The sequence below is a fragment of the Python bivittatus genome, unplaced genomic scaffold (genome assembly GCF_059951505.1).
Source record: "Python bivittatus isolate LINGU-HERP-01145 unplaced genomic scaffold, Pbiv_v1 ctg000070_np1212, whole genome shotgun sequence".
In the NCBI taxonomy this organism is placed as follows: domain Eukaryota; kingdom Metazoa; phylum Chordata; class Lepidosauria; order Squamata; family Pythonidae; genus Python; species Python bivittatus.
In genome coordinates this window covers 1,171,777-1,199,311 of record NW_028277034.1, presented here as the reverse complement: position 1 = coordinate 1,199,311, position 27,535 = coordinate 1,171,777, and the positions used below count along the sequence as shown (strand labels likewise).

The window sequence follows — 27,535 nt, the reverse complement described above, 5'->3', positions numbered from 1 at the left end:
CCAGATCATCCAAACACTCTGGGAACAAGAACAACAGTAAAATAAAGGAATATGCCACATTACAAGTCTAAAACCCTTTTTAATCAGATGTTTAATTAGATCACCTATACCTATTAGCAAACTACAGCATCTGAATATTAAGAAATCAGCATTATCACCAAACGGAAGTTACTATGGCATGTTCAACTCTGTCCAAGCTGTAACAATTTTAATAAGAGTTTCAATTAAAAAGGCAGCCAATGCTTGCTTATTAAATAAAAATGAAGTTGGGCACTGGCAAAGAAATCGTACTGCAAGATTTCCTTTCAAAGACTGGCATCCTAAGACAATGATTGCTAGCTAACTAGCAACAGTCTCACACAAGACAAGCATCCCACCAATCACTTTCCCTGAAATGCTATGCCCAGGACCAAGTGAAAATTAAAAATTAAGTTACATGGTTACTTGACTCAACTAGAAATGCAACAAAATTTTTACAATACCTTTCTGCTGAAATCATTCCTAGATGAAGCTTTTTTTTTTATACACATATACAAAGTTTAGACAGCAATATTCACATTAATCACAGTGAGGATGCTGGTAAATTTACCATCTGTAGTGTAGAGACAAAATGCAAAGCAGCCTTCGAAGAGAACAATGGTACACAGCAAGCAGAGCTGGCCTGTTAAACAGCAAACACCAAAAGATCCCTGAAAACGGGATACAGTGCAGGAAAAGCAGCATGCGCTTTATATACAAAGAGCAGTTTATGGCTAATGGTTGACATTAACTGTAGTAACAAAGACTCTTGAGCAGCTGTGCATAGTTAAAATTCCTATGTCATTTGTTTCTCTTTATACCACTCCACAAATTCATCCAGCAACACTGGCCCTTAAAGAAAGAAGGAAAATTTTTTTTAAAAAATTATATTACAAAAACATAAAAAGGCACATAGATTGCAGATATGATGTGAAATGATTCTTTGTCTTTCCTGACAATACGTACATGCTCCATCTTCATCATAATTGCTGAGGTCAAGATTAATGGTTCTGCTGAATTCCAGAACATTGCACCATTGGTCCTTGTTGATAACTTTATACTTAGATTGCTACTTAAAACAAAAATAACAGTTATTCAAAATGCCTTTTGAACACAGTCGCTGGGAACTACAAATGCAGAAGCTAATTTTGCAAATGTAATAGAAGGTATAATATTTTGAAATATAAATATTATAGCTGAAATATTTTAAGGTGACTAAATGCGCCAGGAATTATCTTCCTCCAAAACAAGATGAAACCAGCTACAGAAAGGAAGGCAGCATCAAGAATACACTTTTCTGGGATACATGGCCACAGGAATTTTAAAGAAATCTTTGCCTCTTTCAAAGTTTGAATCTTGCAAAATACTGTCACCTGCTTCTTCAGTTTCAGAAATCACAAATAGATACTTTGGGTATTAGTACTACCTCAATATAATGGACCACTTTAGAGGGTGGAGTGTCTGTAAGATCCAGATGTCCATCATTTAGATCTATGGCATTTGCATAATTACATAATTGATGTAAAAGACATCACCACAGTAAAAACTCCATTTAGCGAGCAAACCTCAATTTAACAGACATTAGTCCAAGCAAAAATTCCAAGCAAAAAAATATATAAATATCTGTATTAATTTATATAAGTATTTGCATTAACTGTAATTGTAAATATAGTTATTAGTAGCAACATTTTCAATTAATTCACCGTCAATTCTCAATGTCAACCTTTTATGCCGCATTTTTAAAAAAGATTATACATAAAAAGTTATTTTCTATGTGTACCTCTAGGAACTGATGAAATACTGGGAAAAGGGGCCATGTTTTTCCTAAGAGAAGTCCTAACATACATTTGGCAGTATTGATATCTAGGCTTCGCTGATCCTTTTCCTGTCAGAAGGAAAAAAAATTACTTGTAATATTGGTTAGTTGAGCTAAGAGCCATGTCAATTTATTCTTCACAAAGTATAATCAAACTCTTATCTTTATTTAGCATTCCCTTGCTTTTTTGTTTTCATTAATGCATGCACAGTCAAGCTACACCTAACTAGAGTCAATGAAGATTTGTTAAAGTAGATGCACAAATTTAATGCTATCTTCAGTTTGAATACCAACTTCCAACCCCAGGAAGTGACCTGACCTATTCACATGTTAAGTGACATATTCAAACCTTCATGAATTATAGCATCTGTGATTAGGATAATAAAAAGCAATAGTGACTTTTTCTTGTTGCAATAATTGGCTTCAGAAACCAGGGATGTACGTTTTAGGGAAAGGCCACTTCTGGACTCTGAGTACAGTCCACAGTCTCAGAAGCAGGAAGAGCCAGGAAAAAGTATTTAAAAAATTAAATGTAACTCTGTAATTTTTAAATGAAAATTAAATACTAGTCATATGGTAACTCCCCATATATTTAATACTTCCCTTCCTGTCCCATGAAATGCTAGAGGTATGAAAATTTCAAAATGGCACCGCTTCCAGGATACACAAGAGTGGTTTGAGGGCAAAAACAGCCCTCAGGTTTGAAACATTCTATGACATTATGAATATAATTTAAAAAATACAATTCTGGAGGACGCTGGGGCCAAACCTATGGATTTGGACTGGTACAAATTGTATCTTCCAGTTCATTCCTTTTATTTTCCCATAAGGTTAGGTGTTTCTTTAGCTTGGGGGAGGAATTTCCCATCCTATACTCTGCACATCCTGCTGGTCTGTGAAAATTTTGAAAAACACTGAAGGCAAATGTGTCCGGGGAGGGTCAGAAATGGAGGTGGAGCCAATCCTTTGGCTCTTCCTCACAATATGCTTCAAACTCGCATGTAATGTATTTTGGTCTTCAGGCTAGCAAGGTTAATTTCTTCCCTCAGTTTCAAATCAAGAGTATTTGTTTTAAAGCAAACAATTTAGGAGAGAAAATGAAGCACCCAACATGGCTTTCTCATTTTGGCCCTGATTTCCTAGAAGATTTAACAGAATTTCAGGCTACTCACACGTGCGAAGTCAAATGCATATCTGTAAATAAGTTTAAAATTCATAGGCTCATTTAATAAAGATCTCAAGTAATCCAAAGAATTCCTTAGCTTCTCTGTTGTATCACATCTGTAAAATTAACAATACTCATTGTCATCAATAGTAATTTAAATGTTATGAGATTGCTATAATCACCCCACAAATTTCCAGTTTTAAACCCTTTGTTTTTAAAATCTGAAAAAATCTTTCCAAAACAACTCTCAAGGAATTACAGTGCACAACACCCTTTCTTCATTTAATGCACTCATAGCATGAGAAATCCATCTACAACACACATAAGAGGCAGGTCTAGGACAGCCTCGTGAGAGAGATGTGGGGCAGAGGAGACTGTTCCCCCCAGGAGGAGAGGAAGAGCTTCCACCCCCATTACTTGGAGCCCTAGTGGGAAAAGGATTTCAGGGGAAAGAGTGGTCATGAGCTGGGTTTCTTTGGATGGGTATAGGATCTGGAAGCAGACCGTATATGACTGAGTGCAACCGAGGTGAGCGGCAAGTGGACCAGGGAGGGGGCCTGGTGATAGCTGTCCCTGAGACCCTGGCTACAACCAGAAGTGCTGCCACACAGATGACTGGGGGAGACTGCATGTTATGTTGGGCCTGAGGGGCAGGGGATCTCATTGCAGGGTTAGTAGTGGAGTCTCCCAGCCTTTTGGTGTTAGGAGACTTTAACCTCCAAGACCTGAGGTGGAGAGAGAAGGAGTCTGGATGGGTGTAGGAGTTCATTTCCTCTATAGCAATCATGAGATATCAGGAAATCTTGGTCCTTACACATAGTCACATGCTAGACCTGGGCTTTATCTTAAAGCAGATGTGCCATGATCTGGAAATGGAGGTCACTGTCATCAAGTCTTTTGCTATGGTCATAAGCATGCTGAACCTCCACAGGGGCAAGAGACTGATTAAGAATGCCTGTTCCCCTGAACCTGCTGGATCCAGAGGGTTTTGCAATGGTGCTGGTAAATGGTAACCCTCTGGAGTGCCTGTGAGGATGAGGATTCCAGGTACTGTTTTGCAGTGGTTTCACTCCCTCGTAAGCAGGCAGTTTCAATTATTGTGTGTGGAGGAGGAGTGCTGGAATGGGTGGCTGCTCCAATACAGAATGCCATATGGCTTCATCCTCTCCCTCATGCATAACATTGACATGAAACCACCGAGAAAGGCCATCTATCAGATTGGGGTGTAACGTTTTCAGTATGCTGACGGTTCTCAGGGCCAGGAATGCTATGGAAGTCAAGACCCAGTGCCTGGAAGTAGGGAGGGCCTGGATGGGTCAAAACAAAACACCAGTTGTTTGCTAGTGACAGATCAGGCTCTACCCCAGCTCCAGTTTTAGTTCTTGACAGGGCTGCATCCCCCCTCCCCCAATGCAATTTGGGAGTTCTCCTGAGGTCATCACTCCTGCTGGAGCAGCATGTGAAAGCCATGGCCAGGGGGCCTTTGCCCAGCTTTGGCTGGTGCACCAATTGTGACCTACCAGGATTGGGATGCACTGAATACTTTGACTCATGTCCTTGTCACTTCATGTTTAGAGCAACACATTCTACATTGGGCTGCCTCTGAAGACAACTCAGAAGTTTTAATGTGTCCAGAGTAGGCCATCTAACTGCTGGTAGAAGATTTAGCCACATAACACCTATGCTATGGCCATTTCCAGGTCCAATTTCAAGAGCTGGGCTCCCTGGTATCTTTTTATGTAGCTGCCCCCGTGCTGTGAAACACCTGTCTCCTGAGCTACAAAATGCCCCAACTGCTTTGCCCTTTGCAAATTGCTTAAAAACTGGTTGTTCCACCAGTGTGTTAGGACTCATAGTATGCCTGCTGCACATTAAGGTAAGCCTTTTAACACTGAATGCTCCTGATTTTATTGAATATGTTTCTTTTGTTCTTTGTCATCTGCCTCAAGTCCTGTGGAACTGACAGTAGGTAAAACCATATAAATAATTAATGGATATCCAGAAACAGGTGCTATATGCATCTTTACAAAATTATTGGATAAGAAAGTACAGGATTTTTACTTTATGTAGATGTGCAAGATCAACTTTGTAAGAGGGCAACAGGTCATTACTGGAGCTACTTCACATTTGATAATAGAAATAATACTTACTGCAGGGATGTCATTCCTTTTAGCCATTCTTGCAATGTAAAATAGCCCATGTTCTGAGCATCCAATTTCCAAGCCAACACAAGCATGGCTACCTGGTTTAAAAATAAACAAATGAAAGATCCCAAAGCTTACATAACCACACAGAAGAATTTTATTTCTTGAATACTTTTCTTAATGCACCTAGAGTCTTCAAAGCCTTGTATCACGCCAGGGGCGGGCAACCAGGGATGGGGCAGAAGAGAGACACAATTCTATTTTTTCAAGCATTTGGACCTAAAAAAGTGCAGGGGTCATTCCCAGTGTTGTCATACAGGGGGATGGATGGAAAGACAAAAGCATTTGAACCATGAAGAGGAAAGATGACTGCTGGAAAACTATCCTTTCTTCACAGCAAAAACATAAAATATCAAATAGTTTCAATGGGCCACCATAAACCAGTCAAGTGGTAAATGCATATAATTTCTACCCCACACATGCCCGGTGATCCATCTCATTGGTAGGTGAAGAAGTGGACTTCTTGTCATAGTTCGCTACCAGAGCAAATTGTTAAGTATGCTATCCAAATGCAAGTCAACATTGTTTCTGGATGTATTTATTCCTGAACAAACTAACTGGAAAGTACAGGTTCACAGGCTATAACATGCATCCTGCATGCACAGGCATATAGAACCATTTGCCTCAGCTATCCAACTACAACAGAAGCTGTGTGCTCCAGCTGCCCAGACGAGGAGCTAGCAGGCCTAAGTAGCTATATTTGCCATTTAATCATGCAATGCCTAAGCACGCTATGCTAGCACAATCAATGTTTTAAGTTGCTCATCAGATTCAGGGTAGAGTGACAGAACAAATAAATCACAAAGTTTTTTTAAAAAAATGGAAATGGGAGAAACGCAAACAGGTTCCCTACTACCTATAAAATGAGCATGAACGTACATTTTCTGGTTCAACTCCTATGTCCTCACAGAACTTCTCCATCCCTTCAGGACCCACAACATCATCTGTCCCTACAAGTGAATGACAAAGGTTATTTTCTCTCAAAAGTTACAATTATTTGAACACTGCTTAGGTACAGAGCAGGCAGTGTAAGTCCAAGGATCAAAAACTCCTTTCCCTGTCTCAAACCCCACAAGGTATAACTGTCACAACATGCAAATGTTCAAAGAGCCCAAATGTTTCTCAAAACAGAATCAAATTTTATTATTTACAACATTGCAGATTCACATTCATTGCTCCAATTAACCAAAAAGAGATACTCTTCAACTGTTTAAAATACAGCACCTTAGAAACAACTTTGAATTTTCATAAATGCATCTAGTAAGTATCTGCAAAACTGTCTATAATTTCAAGTCAAAACTTAAGTTGTACGTGTAATGTTTTCATTTTGGAGAAAGGTAAAATTATTTGAAGCCATCCTTATTTAATTAAAAATTCAATATTTTGAATACTTCAAATAGGAAATGATTTTTCTTTCCAAATTCTTACTTAGCAAAATTTAAGAAATGTGCAGATGTGAACACTTGCCTGCATATTCATAGAACCATTCTAAGCACCTCTTACTTGAAAACATATCATCTTCTGACCTTATTCTAGTAGAATCGTATTTTCTGTACATGCTGAAAGAGAGAAAAAGCTTAAGAACATAGTGTTTCAGTTCAATAAAACAATATGTCAATATTGATATATTGATATATTGTAAGCCTTTGAAGTAACTTCTTGTTCCTAGTCAACCCACTCACTTTCAGAGTTTTGGCACTATGAATTATTCTATAACAGCATTCCTGTGAATGCTTTTTATAATTTGGAATGCTTCCAAATTTCTATACTGGAATTTAAAGAACTTTCAAGACAGAACTGATGGCATGATCCTGGAAAAAGATGTGGCTGCTTTATAAAATCAACTGCAACTCTTACAGCAGAAGGATCTTTTTTCAGACTTGCACTGAAACCCAGAAAACATCAGGCTGCTTTAATGAATAGCAGAGAGGTGCTGTGCTCAGTTGAGGTCCAAAGCACTTCTTCCAAATGATTTTCAAAGCATGCACAACCCTATTCTTTCCAGAAGCAGAAACCAAATCTTACTTTGCTACAAATTAAGGCCCATCACTGTCAGATTTCTGTTTTATAGGCTACTCTATCATTTGTTGGAATTGGCTGGTGGGGTAATGGATCCTGCCCCCCCATCTTGAATTGTATATAGTTTTTTTAATATAGTATTATTTTTTTAGCTAATTTAACATAGATATTTATATTCTTACTTTTTTTTAATATTTGATTTTAATTGTGAGCCGCCCAGAGTCACCCTCTGGGGGAGATGGGCGCCATATAAATTTAATAAATAAATAACATACATACATACATACATACATACATACATACATACATACATAATCAAAGCTGTGTAAGATCCACAGGTCAAATTATAAGTTTACAGAAAAATCTTTCATACTAAACAATTTCTTATAGGAGAATGGATAGCATTGATGGTAACTCTTAAAATAAGGAAAGTATATTGTGCCAGGCCCGCAAAGCATAAGAAAGCCTAGTCATTTCGTTTAAATAAGCTGGTGATAGAGTTGAAATTTCAACCACCATCTCCTGATTTGCTGCCCTTCCAAACATCATGTCTCCTAACTAAAAAATCATTGCATAGGAAAGATTACATACCCATCGTGTCTACTTTTCTTAGCCGACAGATCATCACCCGCTGCAGGTCGCCTTTTTTTCCTTGGAGGCATCACTTTGCTAAAACTGTCTGATGAACTGCAAGACCTCAGATTTCCTGGGGAAGAATGTAGGAAAAAGAGACAACAATGAAATAGGTAGATGTTTGTTTGTTTGTTTGTTTATATATCAAATTTGTCACTGCCCATCTTGTCAAAAAGTGAATGTGGGCAGTTTACAGAGAAGATAAAATCAATTAAAATACAATATAAAAACAGTCTTAAATAAATCATAAATAAATTCCAAGAATTGATGGAATTGGCAACTAGCTCAGGGAGCATCATCAGGGTGCCAGCCACCCCCAGGATTGATTAGAGCTCTTATTGCTCCACGCAAGCTGGCAGAGCCAGGTTTTTAGTCCTTTCCAGAAAACCGGGAGGGTAGGGGCCCACTGCCTCTGAGGGGAGAATATTCCAAAGGGCGAGGGTAGCAGCAGAGAACACTCTCCTCCTGGGCCCTGCCACAGGACATTTTCTTACTGACGGGGTCCGCAACATGCCCTCTCTGCCTGACTGGGTGGGACGGGTTGACGTGATGTGGGTGAGATGGTCCCTCAGGTAACCTGCACCCATGCCATATAGGGCTTTAAAGGTGATAACCAACACCTTGAATTGGACCCAGAAGCAAACTGGCACCCAATGCAGCTCCTGCAGTAAAGGTGTTACATGTGCCATCCTTGGGGCACCCAAGATTGTCCACGCAGCTGCATTTTGAACCAACAATAGCTTCCGGATACTCTTCAAGAGTAGCCCCATGTAGAGCACATTGCAATAGTCTAACCAAGAGATGAGCAGAGCATGACCAGAGAGCCTCCAGATCCAGGAAAGAGCATAACTGGCACACCATATGAAGGTGGGCAAAGGCCCTCCTGGCCATGACTGCCACCTGCTCAAGCAAGAGTCATGAGTCCAGGAGGATCCCCAGATTACACACTGGGTCTGTCTGGGGCAGTGCAACCCCATCCAAAATCAAAGATGGTAAATTCTCAGATACAGAGGGGCCTCCAATCCACAGCCACTCCGTCTTACCAGGGTTCAGTTGAAGCCTGTTGCACCCCATCCAGACCCCTACAGTTTCCAGGCACCATGAAAGGGTGGGCATGGCATCACTCAAGTCACCCAGAATGGAGATGTATAACTGGGTATCATCTGCATATTGATACCTCATCCCATGGTTGCAGATGACCTCACCCAGTGGTTTCATGTAGATGTTAAAAAGTAAAAGTCCTCAGAGAGAGTACCAAACCCTGCAATACCCCACAATGGTGGGGCCATGGGCTGGACCTCTAACTCCCAATCAACACCGATTGGGATTGACCTTGGAGAAAGGAAGAGAACCAGTGCAAAACTGTGCCACCCACTCCCAACTCCCTAAGTCGACCCAAAAGGATACCATGGTCGATGGTGATGAAAGCTGCTGAGAGGTCAAGAAGAGTAAGGACAGATGCATTACCCCCATCCTGCTCCTGCTAGAAATCATCCATGATCGTGACCAATGCCATTTCCATCCCGAATCCAGACCTGAAACCTGACTGAAAAGGGTCCAGATAATCCATTTCCTCCAGGATCCTCTGGAGCTGCAACACCACCACCTTCTCAACCACCTTCCCTAAAAATGTCTTATTTCATCAAGTTCTACTTTCTCTCAAGGGTTTGAGGCAGCTTATCAATCAAATGCATACCTTTTAAACCACTGAACAATAAATTGCAATAAAAATATCAGAAGACACATAAAAGTCAAAATGCCACACTACAGCATCAGCAGAGAAAACTCAAATGTGCAATTCTCCTAAATCTCTGAAAATAGCTACAATTGCTACAGACTGAAAATTAAAAGAGCACCAAACAAAGCCACTATTACATAACAACCGATCCTGATAAGGATGCCAGATATACAGTCCTTAAGAAGGCGTGCCACTACTAACGAAATCTGATTTCCACATAAATTCTGTGAGATAAAAATTCCCAGAGAAAGCCTTGCTTTCAAACAAGCAGAGAGATAAGGAGGAGAGAGCCTATATGATAATCCATGAAATCCTGCACCCCACTCTGATCTATAGCTAGTGAAGCACTTTCAAAATCATCAATACGTCTTCCACAGGAACTGTGCAGATTATCATCTAATGACTACATTTCATATAAGGTACTTTCACATACAGTATTTTACAGCCACCAAACATAGATGTTTCTAGGCCACGGTCACTCATGCTTGGATTCTATCTGCTGAGGAAGAATTGCTACAAATAAAACCTAAGCATTCAGAATAAGAGCCAGGTTTAAAAGGGTTCTCCAAGTTTGAAACAGACACTTACTGAAAAGAGCTATGGGTCATCATATTTCACTCTAAATCAGAAGATGACTCAGAAGCTTAACTGGTACAGAATGCAGTGGCCAAACTGCTAGCAAGTAGAACCTGCTATTGCAGGATAACACCTATTTTGCAGTCAAAGTGTTGGTTATCAGTTCTAAAGCTTTATATGCCACAGCACCAGATTATACCTGGGATCGCCTTATCTAAAATTATTCTGCCCACCCTATGACAGCATTGAAACAGGGCTTGCTCAGGATTTCATCACTGCAAGGAATGAATGAGATATGAGGCAGAAGGCAGGTCTTCTTTGTGGTTGCTCCAACACTGTGGAACATGCTGCTCCCAGATATAAAGCTTAAAGTTTTTATGCTTAGTATTCCAGAAATCTCTGAAAACTCTTTTAAGCTGGCATTTTAGTTGATGGTGATTCCGCATCCATTCTTTAGTTATACTTATGCTGATTTGAGGGGGCTGAGTTTTCATTCATGGACTGTTTTAATTGTGAACAGCTCAGAGTTGATTGGGGCAGGATAAAAATGTATATACATATATCTCAAGCTCACTTCACAACAGTTTCACATAGATAGGCAATTTTCTCAATAGAGGAAAGCAAGAAGTAAAGTCACTCAAGGACCTTGAATGCTTGGGACCAGTGCTTTTTAGCCTGATCATAAATCACTGTGACTTAGGCATAGGAGTGATCTGGTCAAATTTACAAACCAAAGTATTCAGGGTGGAAAAAAACAAAAGAGCTCCAGAAAGATCTCTTTAAACAGTAAGTGGTCAACTAATTGGCAAATGCAATTCAATTCAAGTGTGAGTTGATGACAATGAGGTAACCCCCCCCCCGCACTACTTCACATATACATCAATATGTTTGAATTATCTATAACTAAGTAAAGAATTGAAAATAAAATCACCAATATTGTAATGCCCTTATATAGATCTATAGAGAGCCAGTTTGGTGTAGTGATTAAGGTGCCAGGTTAGAAAGCACAGAGTTCTAATCCTACCTTAGGCACAAAGGATAACTTTGGGCCAGCCACACACTCTCTCAGCCCTAGTAAGAAGGCAATGGCAAACCATTTCTGGAAATCAGAAAACTGCAGGGACTAGTTCAGGAGTTGCCAGGAGCCAGTGCTGAAGGCATAATATAATAATAATGTACAGATGTATAGTATGTTAGCATTTGTAATAGTGTGAACAGTTCTGGTCCCCACAGATGGAAAACAAAAATCATTAGGAGGCTAATAAAATATCTTTATGAGAAGAGGTTAAAACATTTGAACCTCTTTGAAAAAGGCAACTAAAGGTGGTATGATTAAGATGTGCAAAAAGCATGCATTGTATTGAGAAAGTAGACAGAGTTTTTCTTCCCATTTCAAAACATTAAGGCTGGAGATCATCCACTGATGTTGATTAGAAGTTTTTGCAGGCACCCAGAGGCATCTTACTGACTATTGTGAAAAACAAAATGATGCACTAGGTTGAGCTTTGGCCTAATTTAGTAGGGTTGTTGTTGTTAGGTCCTTATGAAAAGCAGGGAGATAAAATTTAACCCTGCAAAGCTACATAGCAGAGTTAATATCATGTAGAGAGCAAGTTTCCCCATCCCAACACATTCCTTTTGAATTTGGCTAAGTAGTATTAAATGTTTGAAGTATTAAATGTTCAAAGCTATAAGAGAATTAACTATGATATTCATTCTCATTCAGCTGAAGTCATCTATTGGAGTAGTCCAAACTGGCTTCATGACAAACTTGGACCTCAAGCCAATTTTAAATACTGTAAATAGTGACTAGATCAACTTCAGAGCTATTTAGGCCTTCTTGTAGGAATATATACAGTAATACGTAAACCAAAACACAACTGAAAGAAAACATACCAGAATACTGTAAATTGTTACATAGAAAGCCCTTATAAAATCTAAAAATAATCAACTAACATAACTTTAAATCTGCTTGAAATGATTTTTAGCCCATGAAAAAATCAACCTTAAGCAAGTGTCCAATTAACTCATGCAAAAATCTCATAAATGGACTATAAAATCTAGCATATAAGAACCCTTGTCTGTAACCTATAATATTAGCAAACAGCAAGAGCTGAACATACCTCTTGAACTATTTCCTCAGTTTATCCTATATTTCCCCAAAATATTATTGTATTGGATAAAAATATTACTCTGCTCCTTATTCTTGCTGATATCAGATACCCTTCCCTAAATATTCAAGAGGAGAGTCTATTCAGGGAACGGCATCTACTCAAGAAGGAACAGAACCAATCCTCAGAACAAACTATTTAAAATCAGTTTGTAAGCTGCAGAAAGTTGTATGTATTTCTCAAAATAACCAATATTGTGGCTGCTTTCCATATTATGTTAGCAATAGGCCTCTTAAGGTTTATATCTTTCCATGTGAGCCTTTAAGAAGTAGATGAATGTGTGTGATCTTGTGATAACCACATAAATCTAAAACATATTAAACAGGAACAGGTACTGCAATGTAAAGTCAAGAACCTTTGTTAGTATTCTACTGTTAGAGACTTTTCTACTGTTGCAGACTTTTCCTTATAAAATTTATATGATTCATCTAGCTGGAGTTTATCTTCAGATGCAAAATCAATCCTCATGCTAATTAAGGCAAATGAATGAGTAAAATAAGTATTTTTCATTATCAGAACATCAGAAAAACTGTTCTGGTTGCAAATTCTAAGGAACGTTTTTTTAACTTAAAAACTTAAAAACAGCTTCTTCCAAACTTCAGTAAAGTACAAGTTTGTAAACTCAGCTACCATCTTTTTCTTGTTTACTTAAGTGTTACTTTATGAACACATCCCCAATGTCTAGCTCAGGGTTTCTCAACCTTGTCACCTTCAAGATGGGTGGACTTCAACTCCCAGAATTCCCCAGCCAGCAAATGCTGGCTAGGGAATTCTGGGAGTTGGAGTCCACCGGTCTTAAACTTGACAAGGTTGAGAAACTGTGGTTTAGTTACTATAACTTTGTGTCTCTGACATACTGCATTTATCAACTTTGTTCCCTTTGTACATATGAATGATCACTATACATGTACCTTATCTTCTGCTGAAATTAAGGCATATAAAGAAAGCGCAGTCAACATCCTCTGTCAATAGGCCAATTATGTAGGGTAACAGGAGTTGTCACTTTAAAAATATTACCAAATTATAGGTTTGCTACAGAACAAAGAGCTGCAACTTCTTAGTGTAGAACCAACAGCAGCGATATAATAAAGTCAAGCAATACATTTAGCAAGTGTATTGTAAGCAAAGGATGATCACTGAAAATGAACACAACACTAAAGATTTCACTACATACTACAGTTCGGTAAAAGCACTCTAAAGAAATCAAACATTATCCTTAACATTATCTAAAAACAAATCACATTATGATTCATACAACAATAAACTAAAATGGTTTTTTTTCCCTAGCACATTTTGTGAACTCAGTTACAATAGTTTGTGAACTGGTGGTTATGATTTACCATGTTGTGTGAACTCAGCCAATTCTGATGTATTCACTGAAGATAATTAAACAAACCATGGTTAATCAAATGTTTTAACCCAGCCTATAGCAGTCTGTTTTAACTGAACATTTACTAGACATAAAGAGTAATTGATATAACAATATTAAATATTTGAATACACATTATCACACCTTTATAAACAAACTGTCGCACCATTTTTTATAAATCCTGGGAAGGATCCCTCCTCCATTTTTGGTAGAAATTAACACTAAAACATGACACAAATTTGTCTAACAAATGAAAACTTAATGTTTCCTTTTTATCTAACATTCTTAAAAATTCCATAATGCATATAAACTTAAGAACTCTACCTGTCTGGTGATCGTCTTGACTAGTATCTTCTGTCAAATTCTGAAAAATATTTAAATTAATTAACTGGAAGTTTGGATATTGCTTTGTAGTTTCAAATATTGACAGCTATCCTATTCTGGCCTACCGCTTTCCCTCACTTCTGATTCACTAGATTTAAATGTCGCAGACTGTGCAGACATTTACAACTGACTTCCTTATCTGAGGGAAAACTTGTGAACTTTTCTGATTTAGGTTACTCTGGCTGTAAATGTTAATTCTTAAGTGTTTTACTGTCAAAATTGTCATTAATATTTTTATAGTATTTTGTTATTTCCCTTTAATGACTACAAAATGTATGGATTCAATGAAGCTCCAGATTTCATCTCAGCTTCTAAGAATTTCAAATAATCTATCCATCCAAGCAAATAATGAATAAGACATTACAGCCTGGTTTTTCCCCAAAGTCAGCAAGATAAATTCAGCCTGTATGTAACTGATATTAACAATGAGATTAAATACACCTTCAGATTGAAACAACTCAGGGATTGGATATAAAAGGCCTAGGCTTGGAGCAGACACAAGCAACCAAGTGCCTTGCAAATGTTTTGGACTACAAAATATCAAACAGAGGAAGATACACAACAAACCCAAGCCTATTTTAGAATAACTGGCTGAAAAGATGGAGTTAAAAGTTCCATGCTGTAAGTTATGAGAGTCACCAAGTACACAAAGGCAATGTCAGAGTTTTGCTTCCCTTAAAGACTTGTGTGCATGTTTTTCCTTTACTGAGCCATTCCGCTGTGATGACAAACCATCTTTGTTTTCAAAGCCACCCCTCCTTGGTTCAACCATTAGAGGGCAGAGGGAGTGTGCCCCAGGAGAGTATAACCATTACAAGGAGGCATGTGGAAAAAAGGCTGCTGATGCTGGTAGAAGAATTAGCCAAAGAGCAGGATGTGAGAAAAGCAGCTTTCATTTCTCTTCATCTGTGAGACTGTGACAAAAATCAACGCCTTGCTAACTCTTAGTTCTTTCTCCTTGTAAACATTTCAACAATTGGTCATGTCATCATGATACACAAACTTCCTAATGCTTCCAGAGGGAAGGGGCAGAGAAGTAGCTTGAGATGCGTTTTAATGTTTTATCCAAGGTCTACTCATTATATAGGTAGTCCTTGCTTAACAACCATTCGTTTAATGATGGTTCAAAGTTACGACAGCCTCAGAAAGGGTGCTTTACAACCCGTAAAGCACTTCTGGATGTCGTAAAACATTGCATCCCCCATGGTCACTTGGGTGCTTGGCAACCAGCTTGCATTTACAAGTGGTTGCCAAGTGCCCCACAATCATGTGATTACCATATGCAATCTTCTCTGCTGGCTCTCCCATTGGAAGCCAGCAGGGAAGGTTGCAAGCAGAGGGGACGCAGCAGTGGGCAGTGGAAATCTTCAGGGTTTGAGTTCCCTGCCTTCGCATTGCTGAAAGGTTTCCCCTCCCCTTTCAGTGGTGTGAAAGCACAGACCTCAAATCTTCAGGTGCACTGTTCACCACCGAGAGAAGGGAGGGGAAAGAGGACAGAGAGAAAGAGCTGTCTGCTGAAGGATTTCAGCTCTGCGTGGAGTTGAAATCCTTCAGCAGACAGCTCTTTTGCTCCGTTCACTTAATGACCTGGGAGATTGCTTAACAACTGCAACTGGGAGTGTCCGGATTGCAGTCACTGAGCGAAGCAGTCACGTGGGCATCTCACTTAACTGCTTCACTCAACGAATGAGTTTCCAGCCCCAATTGTGGTTGTTAGGCAAGGACTTCCTGTACACTTATTCTGAAAGGGGATAAGCAGCTCTGAATAATCTAATTAGGGTGCTTATGGTCAGAGATACAAATTATTTATCACATTAAAGTGCACAAACATTTACATAACTAAATAATATAACTGTGCCCATTATATCTAAAAACCCAAAGTATTAAAACTTACTAAGCAGAACTTTGGGACCCCCTTCATAATCAGTACTAAGAGCTTTGGCTTCTTTTTTTTCTGATAATCCTACAGCACACTAATTATACTAATTAATATGCAATCTACAAGTAGATAGGGCTGTGTATGGTAGTAGGAATAAGAGGATAGGAATTCTAACAAAAGTAGAATCAGATGGGTATTTTTGGTATATGGAAGAGTATGTGAACATGCCAGTTGTACATATAGAGTGTGAATATTAATCTAAAGATGAACACTGAAGAAAAGGGATTAGCACTAATGAAAGTATACACAGTTGAATTTACACAGGTCTTCATTGCTGATTTCAAAGTAATAAAGGAAGAATACTTAAATATGCATTTAACATTAAATAAACATAATTTTTCAAAAATGCAAGTATTTACCAGCCGATTAAGAGTATGATAAATCTTGTGAATATTTGCCAGTGTTGATAGATGAGAATTCAGCTGAAAATCTAAAAATGAAAAAAAAAAAAGACATAAAGTTTACATTAATCCATTATGGTACTGACCAAACACTTTTAAAATTATAACAGGTTGGAATAAAAATTAATATTGGAAACCTAATAAGTTAGGACTCTTTTTTAGTGCTAATTTATTCTCAACTTAGCCTTTCTTCTCTCATAGAACAGAATATGTAATATGTAGCTTTTTAGAGCTTCTTCATTCACTGAAATGTCATCTGGAGCCCAAATGACATTTCAATCACATAATGCAACTTGAACAATATGACAATGCATACTGTATATCACTCACTGCATTTTCAGTTATTGGATCTGATTTCGATTAACTTCTCCAAATCACATACCATAATTATTTACAGCAGAGGCACAATTGTGTACACCCTTGCCAGTATCCCCAGAATATCCTCCAAGTGGCCCCAAATAGTGGGTCTTTCTTTTGCAATGTTTGGCATGGGGTGGAGGTGGGATTTAGGAGCATAACAGGTGTCTTAAACATTGCAGATGCTTAAGATGCCCATTTCAGCCCTTAAAGCTCTTGAACCAACCTGCCCCTCTGGGCCCAGCCGCACCTATTTCTGCAGTGTTGCTGGCAACAAAAAGCTTGGCTTACAGTAAGGAAAATATAAAAATCACAAGCTTACTGCCAGAAATAATTAAATAGAGATATGTAAGGTATCTGAACAGCTAATACAAACATATTTTAAACACAGTCCTTCTAGAAGAACAAACAATGAGAGAGGCCAGACCTTTCTTAAACATATGAATTTCAAAAGGGCAACTTTTACATAGTGATGAGGACATTCCGGTAGGGAAACAATTCTATTCCCCAGTTTGCTTTATCACTGACTTGAACTTGTTAACCTTGAGCCAAGGAATTACAAAGCCCAGTTCTAGGGCAAAGTAGCTAAACAGCATGGCTGGCAGTTTTTACATGGATGAAGCAGAAATCAAAGTTTCTTATCACTCTACATGTGTTAATCAGTCCACCAATTTAAAAATATCTGTCTCACAGAGTTATTTACAAGATTACTGTTGTTATAAAAGCATAACTGTCATTGAATATATCAGAGATAGGAAACCTTTCTGGGGCAGGAGCACATTTGACATTTTGAGAGCATCTGGTGGGCACATTTGCAAAATGGCTGTTATGGGATACGTGCCTATTCACAAAATGGCTGTATGGCAGGCAAGGATACTCAAAAAGCAGTAGAACATTAGCTATCCCCCCTTCGCAAGGTGAGAAGAAAGCAAAGGGTAGTCTCTGTGCATGCACTTGAACGCAGATCCCTTTGAAACATTTTGCAAGACTGGTGAAAGATGTGGCCGCTTTAAGAAACTAAAGAAAGGTGCTTTGCTTGCACCTTTGTGTATTGCAAAGCACCTCTTCTGAACATTTTGTACAGCCATATTCTCAACTGTACAAGTAGAAATTTTGCAAAGCCCAAAGGTATACTTGCAAATTACTATGATGCTATAGGGCAGTGCTTCCCAAACTTTTTCCTTCATTACTCAAAACCCTAACTTCAAATGGTCGCCGAACAAATGGTCGTAACTCAAGGACCACCTGTATTATAAAAACAGTATCGCTGAATGATCTTTATGTCATTTCAACAAATTACCATTGGTCATTTCATTGATTTTCATCTTAATAGGAATACCTTGGGAGATTTTTGAATATATGTTAATATACATGGCAATCTTTAAGTCAATTTAAATGTCCCTGTTGTGATTGGGTAATGGGTTTGTGTATCACTACCCAAAGAAAAACCACTTTTACCCAATTTAAATTACCCAGGTTTGGGAAGCACTGCTATAGGCTGTTGCTTTGCTTCATAGCATGCCACCTTCTTATGGGTTTATTTTATACAAATAAACAGTGATGGGACAGGAAAGTGATATCACTAATTTCAGTGAGAACCACATCTCCCCCTCTGGTGCCTCCATTTACTCTTCCACCACTGTAGGTATCTCTATATTTCTATCTCAAATATCTACTACAGTGTACTACAGTCCAAAGTTATGCCATAAAATTATTAAAATTAACATCAAATAACCAGACCAGAACAATGCATAATGCCAAAAGAAACCAAATGGATCTTTCCCACTGACTTCTAAAGGGAAACTCACCTATGCAATAGTTCAAGCTAGTTAAGAGAGAACCAGCAGTAAAGCCTGCATAAAGCCACAATCTGCAACAAAGACCAAGACTTTCATAGCAGTGACCAGGACAACTCAATTAATGCTGGCATTATTAAGATCCAACTTGTACAAGGCAAGCAGAACTGTATTATTATTAACTCCAATTGCATTGAAATAGTTTATTACTGACAGAGATTTATTCTGTTAACTGATTTCATGTCCCTAAAATTATGAGGCAAATCATGTAATGGTTTTAGCAGAAACAGTACAAGGAATTATACAGCTAGCACGGAATTTTTCCTGGCACACCAGGGCTAAAGCATCTTTCAGTAACAACACACATGAGTGTGTGTTATTGTAAGGTAGCTTTTGGTAAGAGCAGGTCACTTACCCCCAATAAAATCCATTACATTATCCTATAAGGGGATATTTTGATTAGCTTTCTTCAGCCCTCAAAACATACAAAATGAAGAATGTAATGTGAACTTTTCCATCTTCAATAGTATACAATTTCTGTTAGTTCTGCAAAAAAACTATTCGGAATAAAAAAAATCTTTCCGTATGCACATTTGAATCCAACACTAGCATAGCTACTCTAAATGTATAGGCTAGCTAGAACTGAAGTAGAATGGCCAAATTATTGCTGATGTCATAAAGAGAAAGTGCCATAAGATTCTGACCTGATTTGACCTATAGAAGCAGTGGTGTCTTTAGTCAAGAAGCTCTTGAGGAAAGTATAGCCTTGGGAGTAAAAGGGATTGCTGATACAGTGGTACCTCTACTTACGAACGCCCCTACTTACGAATTTTTCGAGATACGACCAGCTCCGGCCCCAAAAATTTACCTTTACTTACGAACTCGCCTCGACTTACGAACCGGATCCGCGGCCATTTTCCGCCCATTCCACATGGTCCACGGCCATTTTCCTCCCATTCCACATGGTCCGCGGCCATTTTTCCGCCCGACATGTGGTCCGCGGCCATTTTTCCACCCCTGACGCGTGGTCCGCGGACGCCAGAATGGATTAATGGTAATTACATTGAACCTTATGGGAAAATTTACTTCGACTTGCGACCAACTCGACTTGCGATCAGAGTCACGGAACGGATTAAGTTCGTAAGTAGAGGTACCACTGTACATCCTTAACATTAAAAGCAACATTAATATATTTGGAGTAATTCTCTGAATCAAAGAAACACCATAGTTCCAAAAATTATTTCTAAATTCAGTTTAATAATTTCCAAAAAGAGCCCTAATCCCAACATGGTCTCCTCTAAATGGCTAGTTCTGCCTTGAAGAGATTTCTCCAGCAGAGCAAAACATGGCCTCATCATACAGAACAAGAATATGTAAGTTGTCGGGGGGTGGGGGGGAGTACAAAAAGAATGTTAATACGAGTAAACAGTATAGAGTCTAAACCTAAATACTAATTGCCAGTAAGCAGTAAGAAAAATAGCCAAACCAGGTTTTTTGCAACACAGTTCTTCAGAACTTTTCCTCCCACACTCTAAAGCTTGCACTCTGTAAAGACTCAACACATGCTTGCTTTTTATAAATGAAGTTTTGCTAGCCTGAATACTTTTCAGTCCCAAACAGGTTTTCTGAACAAGAAAATATCGGTTTGAAGAGAAAAACTTTTCATACTCTGTTACAAAACAAGACCAACAAATTACAGTGGTACCTCTACTTACGAACTTAATCCGTTCCGTGACTCTGATCGCAAGTCGAGTTGGTCGCAAGTTGAAGTAAATTTTCCCATAAGGTTCAATGTAATTACCATTAATCCGTTCCGGTGTCCGCGGACCACGCATCAGGGGCGGAAAAACGGCCGCTGACCACGCGGCAGGGCGGAAAAACGGCCGCGGACCACGTGTCAGGGGCGGAAAATGGCCGCGGACCACGTGGCACGGGCGGAAAATGGCCGCGGATCCGGTTCGTAAGTCGAGGCGAGTTCGTAAGTAGAGGTAAATTTTTGGGGCCGGAGCTGGTCTTATCTCGAAAAATTCGTAAGTAGGGGCGTTCGAAAGTAGAGGTACCACTGTAACATATTAGTTTATCCAAAGGTGAACTCTGTGTATCAAAAGGAAGACAAGATTTAACATATTGTGTCCAAATAAATAAAATTACACAAATTAGTTTCCTAACTGTAGATACAGAGGAACTGACATGCATGACTGTTCAATCCAGTAGTACAAAGAAGCATTAGGGGAGGGATACAATATCATAAAAATAAGCACTCTTAAGAGTCACAGAATTCAGGACCACCACATAAGAGAATATTCCAATTTACCTCAGCAACAGCTGGTTCTACCTTTCTTTTAGGATAAATGAAAGCTAAACACAATAAATACTGCTATAGGACAAAATAGCATACAACACTAAAATATCTCCCAGAATCCAACCCTCAGCCACAGCCAAATAAATATGACAAGCATTCCCAAAAGAAATAAAACTTCCTAATTATCAACAATATGTTGAGAAAGAGTTCTACTCTGTTTAGAGACAAATTTTACACCAAATATAGATGCAGTAGGCAAAACTTGCTAGGCATTGAGTTTACACTCAAATATTAAATTGTGGTTAAAGTAGAACCATGATTAGTTTACCTTAACCAGGATGCAGTTTGTTATCTGAAACTGGGTAAGTTAACTAAGCACTTTCCTTGCTCTATTTGCATACTGCTGTGGTGCCTGCGTTACATGCTATGGCACCTTTGGGTTGAACTTTCACCCACCATCTACACTAACCTAACTATATAGCATCTTATATGAACGTGCCTATCTATAAAGGGATGAGGGTGGTCATTTACTGAGACTCATGGCAACTTACAAGACAACAAAAATTATAACAGCCAAGATACAACATAAATAATAAAACATCCATGGTAAGAACATAAAAGTAAATGGCAAACGGTAAGAAAAAAAAAGCAAAAACAGCAACATTTCATCAGAGCTAAATAATTAATCATTAACTATAAACAATCTCATAATAACAACAACACATTAACACTTCCAGAATTCACAATCCATAATTACAAGCAAGAAAATACATAATCACTAAAGCCCCTCCAAACTAATCCTGATTTCTATGCTTTCCAGAAGGCCATCACAATGGGGGGTCATCTAATGTCCAAAAAGAAGCAGTTCCATTAAGTCAGGACCATGACAGAGAAATATTGTTTCCTGGTTTCAGCCTCTGTATCTCCTAAAAATGTGGAATCACCAAGAGCATCTCCTGTGATGAATGTATTGGATGAGTCAATTCAGGCTGGAGAAGGTGGTCCTGACACCCTGACATCTTGGCACCAAGAAGCATAGAATTTTACAGGTCAAAACCATTATTTTGAATTACACTTGGCAATCTATCTTTATAACAGATGGGCACATGTGCATACATATGTTCTCAGTGGGCACATATGTGTACAACATATGATTTTACTATACACAAGAAAACTATTTACAAGCAGAAACTGTAATAAATGCATATAATGCAATAAAAGCATTTGCAAAAAATGAAATATTTTTTTAAAAATTAAATTCTAGAACCATGCAATTGTAATCTTTATTCAGCCAAGCTGAGAGAGCACCAAGGACTCCATACTTCAGATCTTTTCATCACATTCACTGTAATAATGGAAGACAACACTTGTGTTAATTTATTCTGCTCTTAAGCACATTTTGATCATGACAAAACAGATATAAGGATACTACAGAGGGACAAATTTGATGCCACAGCTAAGTATTTCTTTAACATGTCTGTGTTCTGTGGAGTCCTTGGTGCTCTCTGAGCATGGTTGCTTGCTTGCAGACATTTCATTACCTGACTAGGTAACATCATCAATGCTAGTGAGTAGGGAATTGTTTATATACAGTAGCTTGCCCTGCCAGTATTAGTGGAGGTGTGGTTCTCTCTTTGGTAGTTCTTTTTTTAATATCTCTTTTGAATGGTATGTAAATGTGGTTTATCTCAATGTATCTATTGTTGGCTGATTTGTTTGAATGCCAAGTTTCTAGGAATTCCCTAGCATTTTTGGATTTAGCTTGGTATAGGGTGCTCACAATTTCCCAGTTGAAACTATGGTTGAGTCTGTCCATGTATGCACTCTGCTAACCTTCTGCCTGTCTGTCTTACCTAGTGGTTATTACAGTCCTTACACTGTATGTTGTCCATGACTCCTGTTTTTTCTTCTTGGGCCACTGGGTCTTGTGGTTTACTTAAGATGTTTTGGAGGGCTTTAGTTGATTTGTGTGCTACAGTGATGCCATCTGGTTGTAACAGTCTATTGGTTGTTTCTGAGATGTTTCTAGTGTATGGAAGTACTATCCTTTTTATAGCTTGTGTTGGCTGTGCTGCAGTGGGTTGAGTGATATGCACTGCAGCAACCCAAAACACTAGAAAAAGGAAACAGACTGCCTGTACAACATCTTCCAACAAAATAGATACCCACACAACTTTATCAAAAAGTGCCTGACCACTCAACCCACTACAGCATCAATAAATCAGCCATCAGTAGACACACAGAGATAAACCACACTTACACACCATTAAAAAAAAAACAATAAAAAAAGGTAAGAAGGAAACAAAAAGATCAGAACACATCCTCTCCAGGACACCCAGATAAGCAAAGATTAACACCAAACAAACAATCAAGCAGAAAACAATACCCTAATCAAGGAACTAACACAGAGAAACCACACCTCCACCAACACTGGCAGGGCAAGCTACTGTATATAAACAGGGAGCAAACTCCATGCTCACTAGCACTGATGATGTTACCTAGTCAAGTAATGAAATGTCCGCAAGCAAACAACCAAGCTCGGAAAGCACCAAGGACTCCACAGTTCAACCCTGAGCTACATATATTCTCTTCTAATGGATGTCTGTGTTCATACAGATTGATCCAAGATTTTTTACCACAATTTATTGAACAAAGCATAATGGCCTAGTTTACCATAATTCTAAACTGAAACAGATTGTTTTGATTAGCAAAATGTGTGAACAAAACAAATTATGGCTTAGTACAATCTATTTCAATTAGATTAACAAGTCACTTCATTTTAATGAAATAAACACAGGTACTACAGTAGCCAAGGATTTTTTTTTCCCACCACTCTTTTAGGTACCAGAACTATTCTGAGTATGCTATGAATTCATATTTATTTAAAATTCTGTGGCCATCTGAAAACAAACACATTCACAAAATAGGAGCCAGAAGATATCAATGTTTATACACAGCACTCCTTGTGTGGTTAAATTATCATCTATAATAGAAATTAGAATTGGGCAATACTACCCCACCAAAGTGCTTCAGCATTTTAAATGCTTCATCAGCAACAGGCCACCTGGGCAGAAATGAGGATGGAAAGACAATTGCAAGCAACAGGAGAGAAACACTTGAGTACCTCAGGAGCTGATTTACATTTTCTCCAAGGATGGGGTCATATGAGAAGCCTTTGAATAGTTCAATGACTTTCCCTTTCTTCCTTTCTCCTGTCCTAAAATCAGAGCTTTACAACAAGGGAGAGCTGCAGTTATTTCCAAGGAGAATAAGAAGAAGAATTCAGTGTTAGATTATCCCCTCCAAAACTGGGCCATTTTCTCTGCTCTCAAAGAGGAAAATCTAATCAGTCTTGTGGTCAGAAGGTTGCAGCCTAAACTCAAGTTCTCCTGGTTTTCCTTAGGCAACAGATGCATTATACAGTTCAGGCAAATATATGGCCTCTCAGCACCCCACTTCTGACCCCATATTTCCTTAAAGAATACCAAGCCAAAAAACAGCTGATGTTTCCTATGGGGGGCTGGTGGTGGTGAATGGATGATGAGTTTCTGCAAAAACTATTGCTTGAAATTATGATCTGGTTCAAATCAGTTTAAAGTGTGCTTTCTTATACCAAACTACTTTCATTAACTGACATGCAACAAATGTTCATGAGAAGACTTTTCTGACATTGCACCAAAGCTCTGAAACATTCTCTGAAATAAAATCTGTCTATACCCATCTTTACCTGCCTAACCATGTCTGGCTAGAATCTTTTTATTTCAATAAGCTTTAAACAACATATCTCCTTCAAACTGAGCTTGACCCTGATGATTCATAGACTTGTTCATAACATTTTCATGGCAACAGTACAAAAATGGTTTGCCACAGTCTTCCTCCAACCCACAGCCCTGAAATTTCAGTCTCCCATCCAAGTATGAACCAGAAAAGATGTTGCTTAGCTTCCAAGCTCAAAGTCAATCATGTGTATCACAAAGGCACAAAAATAAAACTTTCAGTTGAGTTATAACTTATTTCTTTCAAAAACAAAACACAACAAATTAAATTAGCTTAAAAATATTTAAGTGAGATGTGTGTTAAAATGGCATCTCAAATTGAAGACCAACAGGGCAAAACAGAGTACTTTACTTCTAGTTCAATATTTATTTCTTAACAAACATGCTAAAGTGTGATTTTACATGTTACTATGAGGATGCATTTCTATGCAGTTCATGCCTACTCAGAAGAAAATGCCATTGAGCAACAGTCTATCCTTGAAATTCAGTAGCAGTTACCCCTTCATAAAACCTGTAAGGCTGCAACTTGAACTCTTAAGAGATTTATTTGAAAGTAATCTCTATTTTTTAATGAGCCTTAATTCCAAGTGAATATTACTGCATTGTAATTTTGCAACATAGCCACATAACCATTAGCACTTTCCTCTCAATTTCCAAGCATTCAAGGCATTCAGTGATAATCTGTTCAAGAAACCAGATCAGAAGAACCTCAGATGTTCTACCGCACTTGTAAATGTTTACTGTTCAACAGTTCACTGGATACCAGCTAAATTAGTTTACTGCTACTTATTATTGAAAGAAAGTTTTGAGGATATGGGCCTAGTTTATTGGAAAAGGAAACCAAAGAAATTTGATATAAATCTACTAAGTATTAATAGCAATGAATAGATGGGTCAATAATCTTGTTTGATAGCAATACATAATTACTACATTAAATACAGAGACTAAATTTTAGGAGCTACTTCTTTGGGTAGATAAAAGTTCTCTGTCTAGAGGATAACTAAATCACACATATTTCAGAAGCAGCTGTCAGGACAGTCTTCCGAGTTCATCACTCCAAACTTTTTTTTAAAGGTTATAAATGTTGAATATTCATAAAAATAAACTGTACAGAGTGACCAATTTCATGAAGTGGAGAAATGATGTTATTTCTGAATAAATATTAGAGAGATTTTGCAAAACCAAGTTGAATATTTTATTACATCTTTCTACGGGAGCCACCAAGTTGACTAGCTTAATTGCAGTCTTACCTTTAAAGTGTCTAACACAGGGTTACAGTGTGGATTATCCATAACTTGCTGTAATACCAAAGAAGAATATTTATGTTTTCTACTCTACATGGACAAGGATGATGCAAATAATGCAGCCTTGTGTTTAAAAACTCACTGGTCACCATAGACGACAAGAAATTCCATGCAGGTGACTGAACAGGCCAGAGAGGAACAGAGTGATCTGCCCCTTCTCTACCACTCTGTTCCCCTCTCCATCACTATTTGATGGAAGATTATTGTTTTTACTAACCTTTTTTTACAACCCGTTAGCAGCTTGTTGTTCTATCCTAGCTATGGAGAAATCCCTTCCTCTATGTCTACCATCCAAATACTGGCAAGCCTCTTTACAAAACTGCAAATGTAAGTTATCCATTTACAAACCCTGGAAAATCAGGAATATTAAAAACAAAAACAGTAACCTAAAGAAACTTATCCAAATACTAGAATGGCCCTGATCAATGAACAATTCAACAGGATTTCTCTTTTGGAATGGCTCCCCAGCAACAAGTTAAAAGGCACACAGCAACTTTCAAGTAAGTTTACCCTGAAGTAAATTACTAGCTTCTGTTGACTTCAAAACAAGATATTGAGGGGCAAGGAAAGAATGCCTCCCCCCTCCCACTTTTCTTTCGTCAATGTCAATCAAGGCGTGGGAACTTTGTCCAGTGCAGACCAAGCCCTAGAAAACGTCCAGCCTTAAACGAGGTAGAGAGCCAAAGATCAGAGGAAAACACGTTAGGGGACCTCCTCCGCTGCTTCCTTCCCCCCTCCTAACAAACGGCACCCCCACCCCCATGCAGCTGCCCCGATGCCTTCAATGGGTCCCTCTGCAAGACACCCCCCCTACCTGCGCCTTCCCCAGAGAGGCGATGCGTGCCTGGGTTTCGGGCTCCAGTTGCACCCCTGACCCAAAGAGGGGCGAATGGTGGAGGAGAAAGGAGGGGGCGTGTGGGGAGAGGCAGACAGCTGGCCGCGGGATGCACTCTGGGAATTGTAGTGCGCGGGCCAGGTCGGGCTGCGCAGCCACCGCGGTCGGGAACTCCAACTCCCGCCATGCAGTGAGGCAGAGAAGGCGAGCGGGGTGTTCCTTTCTCCCCCTCACCGGCGGCCCTGGATCCGTGCGCCGCTCGCCTCTCGCCTCCTCAGCCCGGCCGCCGCTGAGAAGGGCAGGGAGACTCTCCGCCCGCCCAGCGCGGAGGGGCCGCCGCAGCCCGAAGCATCCCTGGTCGAACTGCGTCACAGGCAGCCTTCCCCCTTCAACGCATCCCCGAACTCCCCGCCGGCACCAGTCGCTTTCTCCCCTCGCCGCCTCTCTCGCTCCGCCGCCCTCCCGCGAAGGCAAACGCCGACTCGCCCGCCGCCTACCAGGCCGCTTCCGCGCGCCCGCCCGGAGACCCACTTACTGACAGCCGCAGCATCCGAGTGCATTTTCGGGCAGCGGCCGTAGCGCGTGTGCGCACCCACACACCCTGCCCCGCGCGGGCGTTCCAACCGGCTCTCCCACGACTCCGTTCGGCTTTCCCCCAGGCAGAGGTCCGCCCTTCCGCCCTGCCCCCTGCGAGCCGCCATTGGACGCCGCTCCCTCGCCCCGCCTCTTTCG

At 39.3% G+C, this 27,535-nt stretch overlaps 1 protein-coding gene across 2 annotated transcripts; it reads right to left on the bottom strand.

The window, feature by feature from the left end:
• Positions 1-59: 59 nt before the first annotated feature.
• On the bottom strand, positions 60-27,535 carry DCUN1D4 (defective in cullin neddylation 1 domain containing 4). Of its 2 annotated transcripts, none has more exons than XM_007439854.4 (11): positions 27,339-27,535; positions 16,392-16,462; positions 14,034-14,073; positions 7,814-7,928; positions 6,671-6,762; positions 6,083-6,153; positions 5,150-5,241; positions 3,007-3,115; positions 1,799-1,903; positions 985-1,087; positions 60-870 (listed from the first exon to the last, which is right to left on the bottom strand). In XM_007439854.4, the coding sequence occupies exons 1-11, from the start codon at positions 27,502-27,504 to the stop codon at positions 815-817; spliced, it is 1,020 nt and encodes a 339-aa protein (XP_007439916.2). In that variant the 5' UTR covers positions 27,505-27,535; the 3' UTR covers positions 60-814. The 2 variants fall into 2 exon arrangements, with proteins under 2 accessions (XP_007439916.2, XP_007439917.1); XM_007439855.4 differs by lacking the exon at positions 27,339-27,535 and adding an exon at positions 26,783-26,835.